Below are 14771 nucleotides of genomic sequence, written 5' to 3'. Positions count from 1 at the left end.
CGGTTCCAATGACATACATTACAGATGTTTTATCCAATTAATTATATTGATTACTCAGTTCGATCTATTATTTAGGAAGTGTAGGCAGAAAACGGAAATTTGATGAATTTTTGTTAATAAACAGTCTGCATTATCTTAAACATAGATGTATTCACCTCTTCATGTAAAGTTAAATGTTCAATGAGGAAAATTAATAAGATGGAATATAAAACGAAAACTGTAAAATATGAACACTTCTTTTTGAAGGTTGTGAACGGAAAAACATAGAATAACAATTTAACCATTTCATCTTTACAATAGTTTAAGGCTGTTTTAAGCAGAAAGTTTGTTGTGTTTTATTATTTTGTAAATCAACTAAAAATATTGATTTAATAATACACACGCTTTAACTTTGACGTAATAGTAAGGTTACGTATGTTCAGCGCTGTACTTTAAAACGCCTGAAATAAACGAAAGAACGCTCGGTGCTAAAAACGCTGGGATCGTTAGTGGTACATAAACTTGTCACGGAAACGTTCATAAACAATGGCAATCTCGGGTGACGATGAGAGGAGGCTGCGACGAAACTGGACGCTTCTGAAGACGGAACTTCCGGTAGAGGCGCTCGTGCATCGCCTCGTGGACGAGGGTGTCCTGGGGCCTACACAGCGGTCCGAGATCACCAACGTGCTGCCAAATACACCAAGCATGAGAGGTTCATTTAAAAAAAAAACATCTTAAATAACGCATTCCCTTTTTAAAATATGTGAAGTCAAGCCTAATTGAAAATTCGCTAAGTCGACAGTATTTACCTCAGGTTGACAATATGCACTGTTAACATCAAGGCAGTCAATATTTATATAATTTCCCCGATCTGTCAATAAATAGACAACGAATTCCCGATCAGGCAATTAATATTGACAAATGTTTCCGGATCGGCAATAGATATAGGCAGATGTTTGCCGATCGAGCAGAAAATATACTAAGCATTTGTGCTTAGACCGCAGACAGTGAAGCGAAAGTAAAAAAACACAACAACAACAACAATGTGTTTTTGTTTTGTTTCACAGCTTGTCAATTGATTCAAATTTTTATTTCGGAGTAAACCTCAACACTTTCGAAAACACACACACAGAAAGTCCTCTTCTTGGGTTTACTGTCAAGTTGTAATATTTTATTTCTGAAGTACTTAGAACCAATTTGTAGAAACGCCTTTCAAATAACTAGATCGAAATAGAAATTGGAACACAAAGAATTAGACGAAAGTAATTACAATGTGTCAACTCCTTCCTAATAATTCAATTAAAGAGGGCAGCTTTTGAATTAAGCTTCTAAAATCATTTCGGTTAATTTCAGAATGGATGGTATTGAATGATAAAAACAATTTGCAATTTGGTAATTTGAAAAAAAAGTCTTAATATTGGATCTTAATGAGTTGCCTTTTAATACCACAGGGTAATTAGTACTGATTTTATTATCCGGGAGGTTGTATTCAACACGCGTGGATTTTTTCCCCGAACAAAAGCTGCAATGCAATTCATTGGTGTTCGCTCAAACTTGTGGGCCAATGACAATGGAGGATCTAACCCATTTACTGTAGCTCTATATCATGTAGAGCAGATTTGACGGTAAAAACAAACATATATATTTCAGTAGAGCATATCTTGTCAGACGACATGAAACTTGGTACAGTCGTTTGACTTTCATAGATAACTCTGTCCTCTGCGCATGCGCGAGGTAAATATGATTGAGGCTGTGTTTTTCTTGATGCTGTTGAAGCTTAAAGCATGAACCAGAATTAAAAAAACAACATGTATAGATATATAAAATCGTATTCACAACTTTTCTATTTACAATTACAATATTATTGTCAAACTTGGTATGCAGGAAGTGTTATTCAGGACTTAAATGATTTTGCGTTAGATACCAAAAGGGTAAAGTCAAGGTCACTGTTACTAACGATACCCCCCCCCCCCCCCCCCAGTTGAAAATAAATCTCACAACGCAGGTTGAAGTTCTCTTGTCAATCATTGGAAACCAGTCATCGCATTGCGGCGTTTGTTGATTACTTGTTAATTTTACTCTTTTTTTTTGCTTTTGACAGGCATATACTACATCATTATTGTATTCATGTCTTAGACAAAACGGCGTATAGTCAAGTGCACTTTCCTATGATCGAACTTGCTTGTGATAAAATATGTTGATATATGAAATATTAAAAAATACTTGTCTGTTTTAGTGTAAAACAGTAATATATTTAATGACTAAAAGTATATAAAATGACAGAAAAGTACGCCAAACTGACTAATGCCTATCGATTGACCAAAACGGAGGATAACACAATTCAAAGTTTAAACTTTCTTAATTCAGCCGAGAAGTTCTTGAACGCTGTGATACAATCCGGAAGTCCGGGTTACCAGGCGCTTTGTCGCTTTCTCACCGAGCAAACAGACAATCGATTCGCCCGGGTCACCGAGGCGCTTGGTATAGCGGGTAATCACGGTAACAACGCCCCAACAGGACGCCCAGTCACTGGAAATAATGCACAGCACCGTAAGACGTTTTTATTTATTTATTTTGAAATGACTATTAATAGTTTATTCATTTTGATGAAATTTACGATAACGGTTGTTCCAGTACAAGGTGTGCTGAAGTTATAAAGATTTTATCTTCAGTTTTGGGTTTAACACCAGCTGCTTTTCCTTTTTCATTTCAGCCGCAGACTCAAGACCGTCAACTGCGACCGTAAGTAGAATACCTTTTTTTAATATATATATTGTTCTCATGTTGCTGTTTTTCAATATTAAAGCTGATTTAAGCAACAAATGTAAAACGTAGAAAGACCTAAACAAAATGGATTTTGAATGTATTTTATCCTCAATAAGTTTCAAATACAAATAGTTTTTGAATGCCCTCTATGCAATCATACCTTTTTCTGGTCAACGTCGTGTTATTCTAACAACTTGCCTCACATGTTATAGAGCAGTGGCACTATCAACAGCGAGACTGGAGAAAAACACAGACGGCACCTGCAGACTTTCCGCTCTGACGACAGCCCCCACAACGTCATGGGTCAGGCCCCTGTCGCTACGGTCGCGCCCCAGCCGGCCGTGCATGTCCCTGTGTCCAATGCGTCGGCGCCACCTGTAGTGACGTCACAACAAAGCAGCATGGGAGCGGAATCAGCCAGCAGCACTCCACAGGCCCTGTTCATTGAGAGCCGCATGGCCGCCGGAAGTGAGGCATCGTCAGGTCGAGCAAGCCAGAGCACGATATCGCTTTCGTCCTTTAATTCGGAGTCCACTGAAGAGTTCGGGTCCGCCGCGAATACCCCACAACAAGCGTCTGTATGCGGGGAGCGCGAGGCGGCTGTGACACCAAACAACACCGGAAGCGGAACCAGTGAAACCAAGGGATCGGACACGCCGATGGACATGAAAGTTCTTGAGCAGGAACTGGTACGCATAGCTCCGACCATTAGAGACTTATTTAAGAAGATACATCAGCAGACGACCGGCGGGCTTCCGACGAGCGACGAGGAATTGCAGAAAGTGAAAGAGGAGAACGAGCGACTCCGAAAGACAAACAAATCCCTAATCGAGAAACTGAACGCTTTTCAGCAAAAGATCATACAGCTGCAACTTGATAACAAACGCCTGAAGGTATGGACCAAATTTCTATCTTGATTTTCGTTTCAATATCTCGAAGAACACCTCAAAGTTTGTTCTTTATTATCCCACAAAACTGAAATGAGTGTACACACATAAATAACACAATCTGATGATCCAAAGGTATCACGTGACTGTCAAAATGCCTGTATTGCGATTAACCATTTAGTCTTCAACAAGTACTACGTTGCATTATTTCGTAAACCGCAATTACTTCCCTTCCATTTTAGGAGAACAGCGAGGCGGGGCGCGTGCGCGGTGACGAGCTGCAGCAGAAGGCGGTTGAGCTGAAATCCATGGAGCGGCGGCTGGAGGAGCACCGCGCCGCCTTGGAGGAGAAGGAGGCGGAGCTGAACTCACAGCTTCGAAAGTTGGAAGAGATAGAGGAAGAGAACGCCGCCCAGCGGGAGAAAATTGACAAACTCGAGGAGCTTCAGGACGAAGGTAGGGAACGATTTGGGTTTTATTTAGAGGATTGTTTTTTGGTGGGATGAATGATGAGTAGGTTTGGTAGTCATGACGTTTTTTATTAATGGCATCTATGAACTAGTAAAGGTCTGTGTCATGGGGGTCATGATTGGGTATGGAGGTTTAGTTCGGGAGAGGGATCTTTGGGCGTATATTTTATACTCAGAAAAGCGAATGTGAATCTAATATTTTTGAAATATTGTTTACATTACAAAAGAAGTAGTTAGATTGTATGTTCAGGGTGAATCAAAATAATGAGGTCGTGACAACTTAATGTTAATTTATTAAATGGTTAAAATGTAGAGAGATGCGACAGATTGATGTACATAATTATGTACAATAGCACATTGGAGGGCGTTCTATATATTGAGACGAATAGGTTGGGTATACTTTAGATTGTTGGGAAAACGTTGGTGGGACGAGTGTACCTATGTATGGGTGAACGTATGCAAGTTACTTAATATTAAGGGCTTTATATTGTTATCTATGTCTCTATGACGTTAACAGTTCATTAACACAAGAAACTACTTGTTAAACCATTACCAATATTAACTGGACCCCTTAATGGTGTGTACGTTCGGAACATAGATTTAAGTTTACTTCTGTATCTGCCTTCCAGGGATCATGGAGCGGAACTTGCAGCAGGAACAGATCTCCACCCTCGTGGAGGAGAAGGAACGGCAGCGGGATCAGATAGACGCTCTTGAGGAAATGCAGCGCGCCGGCGAGAGCCGCCTCGTCTCGCTGGAAGAGCGTCTCATGAACCTTGAGCAGGCGCCGCGCCGTCCGGGTCGCCAGAGGCGCGTCATGTCGCCGCCCCGGAGTCACTGGATGAATGGTATCATGGACCGCTCGCACCACGCCAACGTCAAGTACCAGTCCGAGATCAAGTTCGATCCTCAGAGAAATGGCTCCAAAAAGACGTCAACTACGGGCAAGGCTGGTTGGCCGTTCATCTGATAAACGAATGTCGAAGGCTCGGGACGATTTTAACGAATCCGAAGGTGGCAGTATCAGTCGGACAGTGATTTTGATATAATTTTAAAAACAAAAGTATAAACAGTCGAAACCCCGTTGCTTCGAACTCGTTTGGCTCGAATTTCCCGAGACTCGAGGTATTTTCGTCGGTCCCCGGAAGTTCGAGCAAACGAGCTTCGGCTGTAATTATATCAATTATGTTATTCCATTTCTGACTGATACTGCCAGTCTGTTTCAGGACTCTAGATTACCTTTCACCTTAAATCGTCCAGTTGTTACCAAATCGGCCATTTAGCTAATTTGAAGTTTGTTTGATGCGATGGATGACGTTTTAGAAAATCTTTGTTAATCTTTAAAGGTGAACTGTTTGACGATGTGATCATGTATTGAAATGAAACAGGTACAGCTGAAACAGTTGTCTATAATCTTGCTAGCAATACTGCAGATCACAAGTGTATCCATTAATTTTCCGAAGCAGAAACGATTTGAAAGTTAACAACTATGACGTTAACAACGTTGTTAACTTTAACAAATACCTGACCACTGTCACTGGTAATCATAATTATTTATTTTCCCTTTTCATAACGGATTTCACGGTAAAGGAAGTAAAATAATAAAACAACTGCCTACCGACCCGGCCCATGGGAGTCGGGTAAGCTCTTGTCAATTGTCACGTAGTTTTTTATTATGTTTTTAAGTTCGATTTTGCTCGGAGAGATAAAAATATCTGAATTCAAAATATTTCTTGCATAATGTACATTGATATGTGTAAACATTGTGTGAACGCGTATATTTTAACGTTTTATTTTTATGTTTACATGCTCTTAAAAAGAAGTGATTTATTTAGAAGTATGACATTGCTAGATTTTTTTTGGAAGAGTCAACGAACGCATACTATTGTATTTCGGACTTCGAAATATTTATTAAGGTGTTTTTAGCCAATTAAGATTTTTAAAATCATTTTGTTTATAATTAATGTTAAGAATTATGTGTAAACGTGAAAGGCACCAACAAAGAGGTATTATATAGCAAATATTTTTTATTAAAGGTATATATATATAATTTTGCAAAAATAAAACCATCAAGAAACAAAAGATATAGTGAGGTTGTCCTAGATTTTATAGAGATGCAAACTCTGACCAAGTTTCAAAAAGATTGAGATAAAAATGCGGCTGTAACAGTTAAAGTGGTGTCGGTAGTGGTTTGGCAGCTGTTTCTGCTGATTCTGCTGCAGCAGCTGCAGCTGCTACTCATTATGATGATGATGATAATAATGATGATGATGATGATGATGATGATGATGATGATGATGATGATGATGATGATGATGATGATGATGATGATGATACATAATCGGTGTTTAGTCTTTTATCTGTTACAAACAAACGCTCTCTTTTCATTTATGCTGGAGCGGTTTCTTGTCCCTAAAATGTTTCAAGCTGGCACAATTGCAAACTTGCATATTTTAAGGTGTTTTTTTCTAAAAAAACAACAGTCATCTTTAGTGACTACTCTAGCTTATATTACACATTACTCACATTTATCTGGAGTACTTGAAATGATGTATGAAATAGATACTACGGAAATTTATTCCCTTGGTATGATAAAGAGTATCATTATGATCATGGCAATCTTCGTGATATTTGTAACCCAAGCTGTTTATATCCTGGCTGCGTCTTGTGATGCGCAATGCCCTAGCCTTGATTTTCTATACGGCAAACTGAGGGAAATCGGTGAAGCTGCAAATTGCACTGAAACGAACGAATTGCAACAAAAGGAGAACGAAGAATTTAAAAAAGCAGCTGTCGTCTGCAAAGAATAACAACATTGGTCTTGTTGCCCTTGAAAAAAGGCTTTATGAAATAAAAGCACAAAGCGGACAATTCCAACATCGACGAACGAATAGCTGCCGCCGCAGATACTCTTACGGAAAGATATACTTAACGGATATAAGTTTTCAGAAACTATTTTGTGATAGTTGTATTTTGTGTTTTTGTTTACTTTTCATTCTTAGATATACATCTTTCCAGTTATTCTGCAATATTGTGTATTATTATTATGAGGACCAAGTCAGCAAAGATAATTCATCCTAAACAATATTCTACCATTCATTTCACTTCGAATTTAATAAGAAACGAAACATTAATTCAGTTAAGTCACATCTTTTTAATTTAGCTTTTCATCTGATCATGTTGAAATTTATTTAGGGCACATTTAGACACGGAAAATTCGGTTTTATGATTCATTATTTTTATCATTCCTTTGCGTACAACAAACAAGATCATATTCAGAGCAAAACTTTGTAAACAATCGCTGCCCTTGACCACTCAACAAACTGTCGTCTTCGATACCGTTCAGGACAACGTCGGCAACGCTTACAACGCTTATAGTTGCGTATTCACGTCCCAGTTAAACGGAACGTACGTGTTTCAATTTGCCATTGGCAACTCAATTGCAAAACCGGGAGCAATGTTTTTTAAGAAGAATTCTGAAGTCATCGACTATTCTATCGCAGGACACACTTCTGGATGGAACATTGCAGGAAAAACGGCCTTCCTCTACTTAGAAGCCCTGTATGTTGTCAGTGAAGGTCACGTTGCCGGCACATATGGTACCGACAGACATCACTCTAGCTTTTCAGGAGTGCTGATGCACGCTTGTTAACTTAATAAGACAGCTACAAATGAACATTTGAGATGCAATACTTCTTACTATGGACTAATTAGGCTTTAGTTATTTTCAGTCGCCTGATCCAGACTTGTTTAACTAAATGGACGTTTTTCAATAAATACCCAACCTGCTACATTGTTGCTTAGTTACGAGGTGTAATCTTAAGTCAGGTCATTTTGGTGAGTCGGTTGGAACATTCCATGTTGGTTTTAAGGATTTTCTGAAGTAATTAATAAATGATGGATACATCATTGTATTGCATCCCTTGAGGTAAACGATGCATCTTGTCAACGGATGCATCACTTCCGAGGCATTAGTGTTTGCCGAGGGTTTGCATTTGCACTTGGAATGTTCCCCTTAAGTGTGTGTGGGGTTTTCATTTTATTCTAACGAACACAACTTACTTCATTTCATTCTTTCGGAAATTGTTACGAATCCCACCATTGTCGTCTGATACCAATATATATAAAACGCCTAACGATACAAACGAAACGGTAGAGGAAAAACCCTGTATCGCATCGTACTTTGGCGCCAGCGGATAACAGTGCGCTAGCGTGTAACTGTGGGGTGGAACAGTGCAAATTGGTGGAAAAACACCCGGACATTTGCTTAAATGAAATTGAAACTAAGAAAAATGAATTTATAAAGCTTACATGACCATGAAGCAAATTTTAAAATATTTCACTAACGTTTATACTAGATTACTTTTGGTGTTATCAACCTACAAGTAAAGAGCATTACTTAAAAAAAACTGCATTGTCAGATTGGTGGGCTCAGCAGCTGTAAGATTAATAATATTTCACTGTTTGTTGTTGGTGGTAAAAATGAAAATTACACACAAGGGGGAACGTCTTGCATCATGTCGCACTGTGATCAAGAATAATAATTTAATAAGTTATTGCTGCGTGAATCCTGGATGACATTTTTGCTGTTGCAATCAGAAATGGAGAGTTGTTTTCGGCGTTTTCATGAGCTGACAGTGTATGTATTGATCAAATTTCATGCATGGGACGTTCACAGTTGCTGGTGGTGTTATTGAATTTCTGTTTAGAAATCCGACCCACAAATAAGCATTGTGAAACCTGGTTATCCCACATAGTTTTTGTATCAATTGCGAGGAATTTGCTTGCTTAACATCGATACGTTAACAAAATAAACGAAAGTATATCATTCATAAAGGTATTAAAATCAGTTGAATTTAGTCGGTATTATTGCTCTCAATGAACTATAACCGCATGTGAATGATCTATCTTGGACTATTTTAAGGCCAAAAAATGTGTTTGCTTTAATATGTTCGGGATGTTGTTTTACATCTTATTTTCAATTATTGAACACACAACCCTTTCAAATGAATCCAAAATAATAAGGGGTCACCAAGCATCCGAGGTTCACGTGTTTGTAATCATATCCATGGCTTGTTCTGTTGGTCACGTAACCAATTTCACATTTTGACATAAGCTTCAGGAGAGTCACGTGTTTGTAATCATATCCATGGCTTGTTCTGTTGGTCGCGCTACCAATTTCACATTTTGACATAAGCTTCAGGAGAGTCACGTGTTTGTAATCATATTCATAGATTGTTCTGTTGCTCGCTTTACCAATTTCACATTTTGACATAAGCTTCAGGAGAGTCACGTGTTTGTAATCATATCCATGGCTTGTTATGTTGGTCGCGTTACCAATTTCACATTTTGACATAAGCTTCAGGAGAGTCACGTGTTTGTAATCATATCCATGGCTTGTTCTGTTGGTCGCGTTACCAATTTCACATTTTGACATAAGCTTCAGGAGAGTCACGTGTTTGTAATCATATCCATGGCTTGTTCTGTTGGTCGCGTTACCAATTTCACATTTTGACATAAGCTTCAGGAGAGAAGGAACAATGCCGATATTCTCTGACATATTGGGTCTGAATTTAAGACTCAGACAGGCTATTCCTTTAAAACACTTATGAAACACATTTTCTACCATTTTGTTTTAAAAACTAGTGGTTTATGATTTTAGAATGTGCTATTTGTAATTTGCACAACAATTTTCCCTAACCTTATACTTTTGGATGCAATTTAAAATGAAACGAAGATTTGGTGTCTTGAGTTTTGGGTCAAGTCTTTGGTAACCAATTGTTCTGGTCTAGGTATGGTGTTTGTTGGACTAAATGACATCGGCAAATCAAATTAACGAAAATGTTATTTTAAGATGCCACGATGCATCACTATTTTTTATAACATGATTCATTTCTGAAATTGTCTAGTCTATAAAATATATCTTTCATTTCTTCGTTATACGCGTTTTAGTCCGATAAAGAAAGTTTGCATTAATCAAAATGGAAAATGAATATCTTTCTTATGGGGAAAACGTCAAAATTTTGTCTGACAGCTGGTAAAAATTGTATGGATCCTATAGAAATATAAAGTATAAAATTCACGGTTTCGTTTGAACCTGTATTTGTCATGCAAAACTTTTTCAAACACGGGGCTGTAGGTAAGTTGTTTTGATAAGTTTCATTCTCATCGCTGTTCGTTAATGCAGACTGCAGCTATTAACGTCCATTCTATTGCTAAATAAAAGGTTTGGCACTGACCCCTGGGGATTTATCAATGGAGAAGCTTTACTTTAGCGGATATAATCACTCATATTGGGAACACTCTTCCCGGGAACGGCCTTTTATTCCTTCCAATAGAAAAACAGTATTTTGCAGTAAGTGGATCTCCTGTTAGCGCAGTGGTTAGCTCGCTCGCTTCTTGCAAAGGCCTCCGGAGTTCGATTCAGGCCCGGGCGGATTTGACTTTGGTTGGTAGTTACCAAGTCGAGAAAGGTTTCTCCATGGTACTCCGCCCCCTACCCACACATAAACTATTAACTTAAAGTCATGACTATTCAGGCAATGAAAGCATGTTACCCCTCAAACGCATAGCATTGTGGCACATCTGATGATGTAAATGATGAAAAAACTTCCTGACTTCGGGCATCGACTGTTTATGGTTAGTTTATTTATTAACTCTGACAAAGATAAGTTAAGATGTCGTCTTATTCTGTACGGACCGGAATAATATTATTTGCTTTGCGCAAGATCACAAATTGTTTAAACCTTTGAAAATTATCATAGTCTTTCTAAAACAATTATGATTTAATCTGGCTAATGCCATACACATACATTCATCCGAAATTACTGTAAAAGACATTGACACATGAAAGGACCATACGTAAAACTGATTACTTCGACACGTGTTGCGTAAGATAAATAATTTGATAACTATAAGGAGCCTAAGAACAATAATAATCAAAACTTTAAAATTATCTTTTGTAAAAGTGTTACCTGAATGAGGTATGATTAGTTTAAACTGTTATGGTAAAATATTTAAGAGAATCATTGTACATGAAAATCTTGTGTAAATATTCAATCCCGTAACATAACAAACAGAAAGTAAGTGTCGAAGTGAAAAGTGATATATTCAATACATTCTGAGTTAAATAAAAATTGAACGTGTAAAACTAGCACATACATGGATGACATACTCCCAATTTTCACATTTCTGCACAAGAAGCGTTTCGCAACCAGACGACAAATTAGCGCTTCAGATTTTCCGCTATAAAAAGCCCCGAGTTAAACTCTGTCTAGGAATACTCTGTCTAAATATTGAGATCGAACGATGCCATAATTGTGCTGTTTATAACAAAAATGTCGTAAGCATATATTTCCCTGGGCGATAAATGTCAAACAAATATTGAAATAGATCATTGGTAATAAGTAGAAATAAAACATGTGTAAAAGATAAACATTGGTGATTTTTTTGATACTCGTATTTTATATACTAAACAGATATATATAACAATTGAACAAGGTATTTTATATTTATATCACTGGAAGCTTTTTTGGTCTTGATACATTTGATTTCTGGCAAGTAAAATTTGGAAAATGTACTATTTATTCTTCTGTTTTGACGCAATATCTAGCAAAATAATATTCCATTGCTTCTCTCATTTGATGTACATAATATTGGCCATCTTAATGGTCACAGCTTTTCTTATGTCATTTGCATACTAGAGCTTTGAAAGGAGTCGTTTACAAAGTATATGGTGGTAGCGATTTTTGTTAGATTTTGTTGAATATTGTTATTTTACTTACTTTTATGAAGTAACACCAACGAAAACTGGAAGAAACTTCATTTAACCTGATGTTGTCAGATATTATACTTTCAATAGTGTTACTTAGGCCATTCCACAAGAAAGGGAATAATGTGTCACATTTACAGATTTACATTTTCGATGATGTTTTATCATTATTGCAAACCTTTTGTTCTCATTACACACCAACAAAAGTCCATGTCTTACCCTATAGAACTTGAACGAGTCCCTTTAAGATTCAAGATTCAAACATATCTATTAAGTTACGTAAACATATTGCTTTTGTTACATGGTAAGTTTAGTTTACATAATATATGAAGTGACATATACATTTCTAATCAATTCATTGCATATTAAGTAAATAGGTGGAGGAAAAAATTAATTAACATATGCCTGCATATGTAACAATATCAAATGAGGTTGGACTGCTATGCTATTCAACCAACAAAGAACAATTTAAATCCATTACTTTTATTACACTACATGCAAATTATTATTATTAACATTAAGATATGGAAAATATTTACAGTATCCTGCATTTTGATTGACATTCGTGCGCACACATGAAATAACATACAAGAAGGGAATAAACACTCATTATTTTAAGCACTACTTTAAGGCATACAACGACGTATTTGTTTGCGGATCGACACCTTATCTGCGACCATGATTGTCATTTATTACCCCTATAAGGCGGTGGTTGTAATATTCATGAAAAATATGAGATTGTGTATACAAATCATAGGAAATGCTTTGTGTCTGGGGACATTTTCTTTTTAAAAAAGGGAAAATGTAATAAGATATCCTGTTAATGTAAGATTTATCATTCTGTTTTGGATGCTATTGTATTCTTTGTTCTTTTGATTTAAGCGTTGATAGAATAAATACTGAAATTATATGCCAAAATGTGACACATTTCAGTCAATTCTTTGAAAAATATTTCATTTTCATGTTAGAATCGTTTTAATCTTAAAGCGGTAAAATAATATTTTATTTGCGCATGGTCACAAACTGTTTTAGCACTCGCACTCTAACATACTTGTGTATTTATTTTAAATACCGTTCACAATATTCACAATTATCCAAAATTATTTGACAGTAAGTTGTTTGAAACATAAACGAAAAACCTATTAAGATGTTTATTTTCAAACATGCATCGTAAATGAAAACTAAATGAAAACTATTTATTTAACATGAGTACGATATCATGGATTTTCACATGCTTATCTATTCAAAACAGCTTCCATCTGGTCTGCTTTGGCAAATACTGTTACACCATAAACAACATTCATCCGGAATAACTAGACTGTAAAATAGATTGAAACATTTAGGGAAAATAACGTAAAACAAAATTTCAAAAAGTGTTGCGTGAGTGAAATTTATTGATATTTAATATGAACACAATGATATTTATTGTGATTTTGGCTGCAATTAGATTCCAAATGTTGGTCGCGTTTCCTGAACCTCAGTGCTCCAACTACGATTTCCAAGAAAAAATTCTGGAAAAAACGGTGCGAATGGAACTGCACATAGAGTTGTTAGAAAAGGAGAATAAAGAACTGAAAAATCAGCTGTTATTGACACAGAATAACTACAACGTTGATCTGGCTGCCCAAAATGCAAGGCTGGGTGAAATAGAAGCGCAGATACTCGCGAACAGTTTAAACACTGAAAAACGAATTGCTGAAGCCGCAGAGACTATTACGGAAAAATATACCAATGGTTATTGTAAGTACTACAACTCTTTCCCGTGCTGGTCATGTTTTGTGTAATTTTATTTTCCCTTTGTAAAAAATCAGTCGCACACATTATTCTGCTGCAGAATAACGTTTGAGTAATAGTTTTGCAAAGTTGATTTGATTTGGAACAATGCTCAATTAACATTTGATAAGTTCTTAAAGGTGTATAATATCAATTCATATTGGACATTTTTAGCTATAGATCTGATATTCTGAAGACAAACTTCATAATCCGTCTTTTTATGAGCTAAGCTTATTTTTTTATTCCTGTAGGTACAAAACACAAGATCATATTCAGAGCAACACTTAGTGCGCAATCTTTGGCATTGACCGCTGGGAAAACTGCCGTCTTCGATACCGTTCATGCAAATTTCGGCAACGCTTACAACCCTATCAATGGTATCTTTACACCTCCTTTAAACGGAACGTATGTGTTTCAATTTTCCATGGGTAATCCAACTGGAAAGCCAGGACGACTTTTCTTGAAGAAAAATGCAGAGTTCATCGACTATGTCATCGCCGGGCACACTTCTGGGTGGAACATTGCAGGAAAGACAGCCTTTCTCTACCTAGAAGTTGGAGATATTGTGTATGTTGAAGGTACCGGTCACATTGCCGGTACATATGGCGTAGACAGTATTCATTCAAGTTTCTCCGGAGCACTGATGCACGCTTGCTAAAAACCATTGTTTTAATTGTTTGTTTTCAGTGGCATGGGGTCAAATTGAGTTATTTGTTTTAGCTGATAAATCAACTGTTTAAGGAAGTCTATATTGGATTCATTGGAAATATTCCTTGGGTAAATAAAAACTAAGTAAACTATTTGCCAAGCTATAGTATGTTTGAACATATGGCAATTGGTTAACAACTATTGTGTTTTTCTGTTTTCTGATCTTTGTTTATGATAAATGGTCATGAAAAATACATACTCCAAGTTCATTATTATGAAGAGCGTGATAAGGACCTTTATTTATACAAAAAGTCGTTATTATTTTGAATTCTGCAGTTTTATGAAATATTAATTATTCTTGTTTGCAGTGTTATGGAATAAAAATAAATTCTAACACCGAATGCATTTTAGTTTCATTTGTCTAAACCGAGAAAGAGTCTATGGTATAATGGTAAACGTTCTGAATTCTTATGT

General features: G+C 36.7%; 2 protein-coding genes across 2 annotated transcripts; both read left to right on the top strand.

The window, feature by feature from the left end:
* Positions 1–59: 59 nt before the first annotated feature.
* LOC128209286 (translation initiation factor IF-2-like) lies at positions 60–6180 on the top strand. The gene is made up of 6 exons (XM_052913257.1): positions 60–694; positions 2350–2532; positions 2696–2724; positions 2961–3641; positions 3878–4091; positions 4735–6180. The coding sequence occupies exons 1-6, from the start codon at positions 526–528 to the stop codon at positions 5073–5075; spliced, it is 1617 nt and encodes a 538-aa protein (XP_052769217.1). The 5' UTR covers positions 60–525; the 3' UTR covers positions 5076–6180.
* A 7031-nt stretch (positions 6181–13211) lies between these two features.
* On the top strand, positions 13212–14400 carry LOC128207363 (uncharacterized). Its single transcript, XM_052910241.1, has 2 exons — positions 13212–13616; positions 13901–14400. The coding sequence occupies exons 1-2, from the start codon at positions 13283–13285 to the stop codon at positions 14305–14307; spliced, it is 741 nt and encodes a 246-aa protein (XP_052766201.1). The 5' UTR covers positions 13212–13282; the 3' UTR covers positions 14308–14400.
* The last annotated feature ends 371 nt before the right edge of the window (positions 14401–14771 follow it).

The sequence above is a fragment of the Mya arenaria genome, chromosome 11, assembly GCF_026914265.1.
Source record: "Mya arenaria isolate MELC-2E11 chromosome 11, ASM2691426v1".
NCBI classification, from domain to species: Eukaryota; Metazoa; Mollusca; class Bivalvia; order Myida; family Myidae; genus Mya; species Mya arenaria.
Note: the sequence above shows the minus strand (reverse complement) of the source record. Positions and strands in the feature narration are given on the sequence as shown.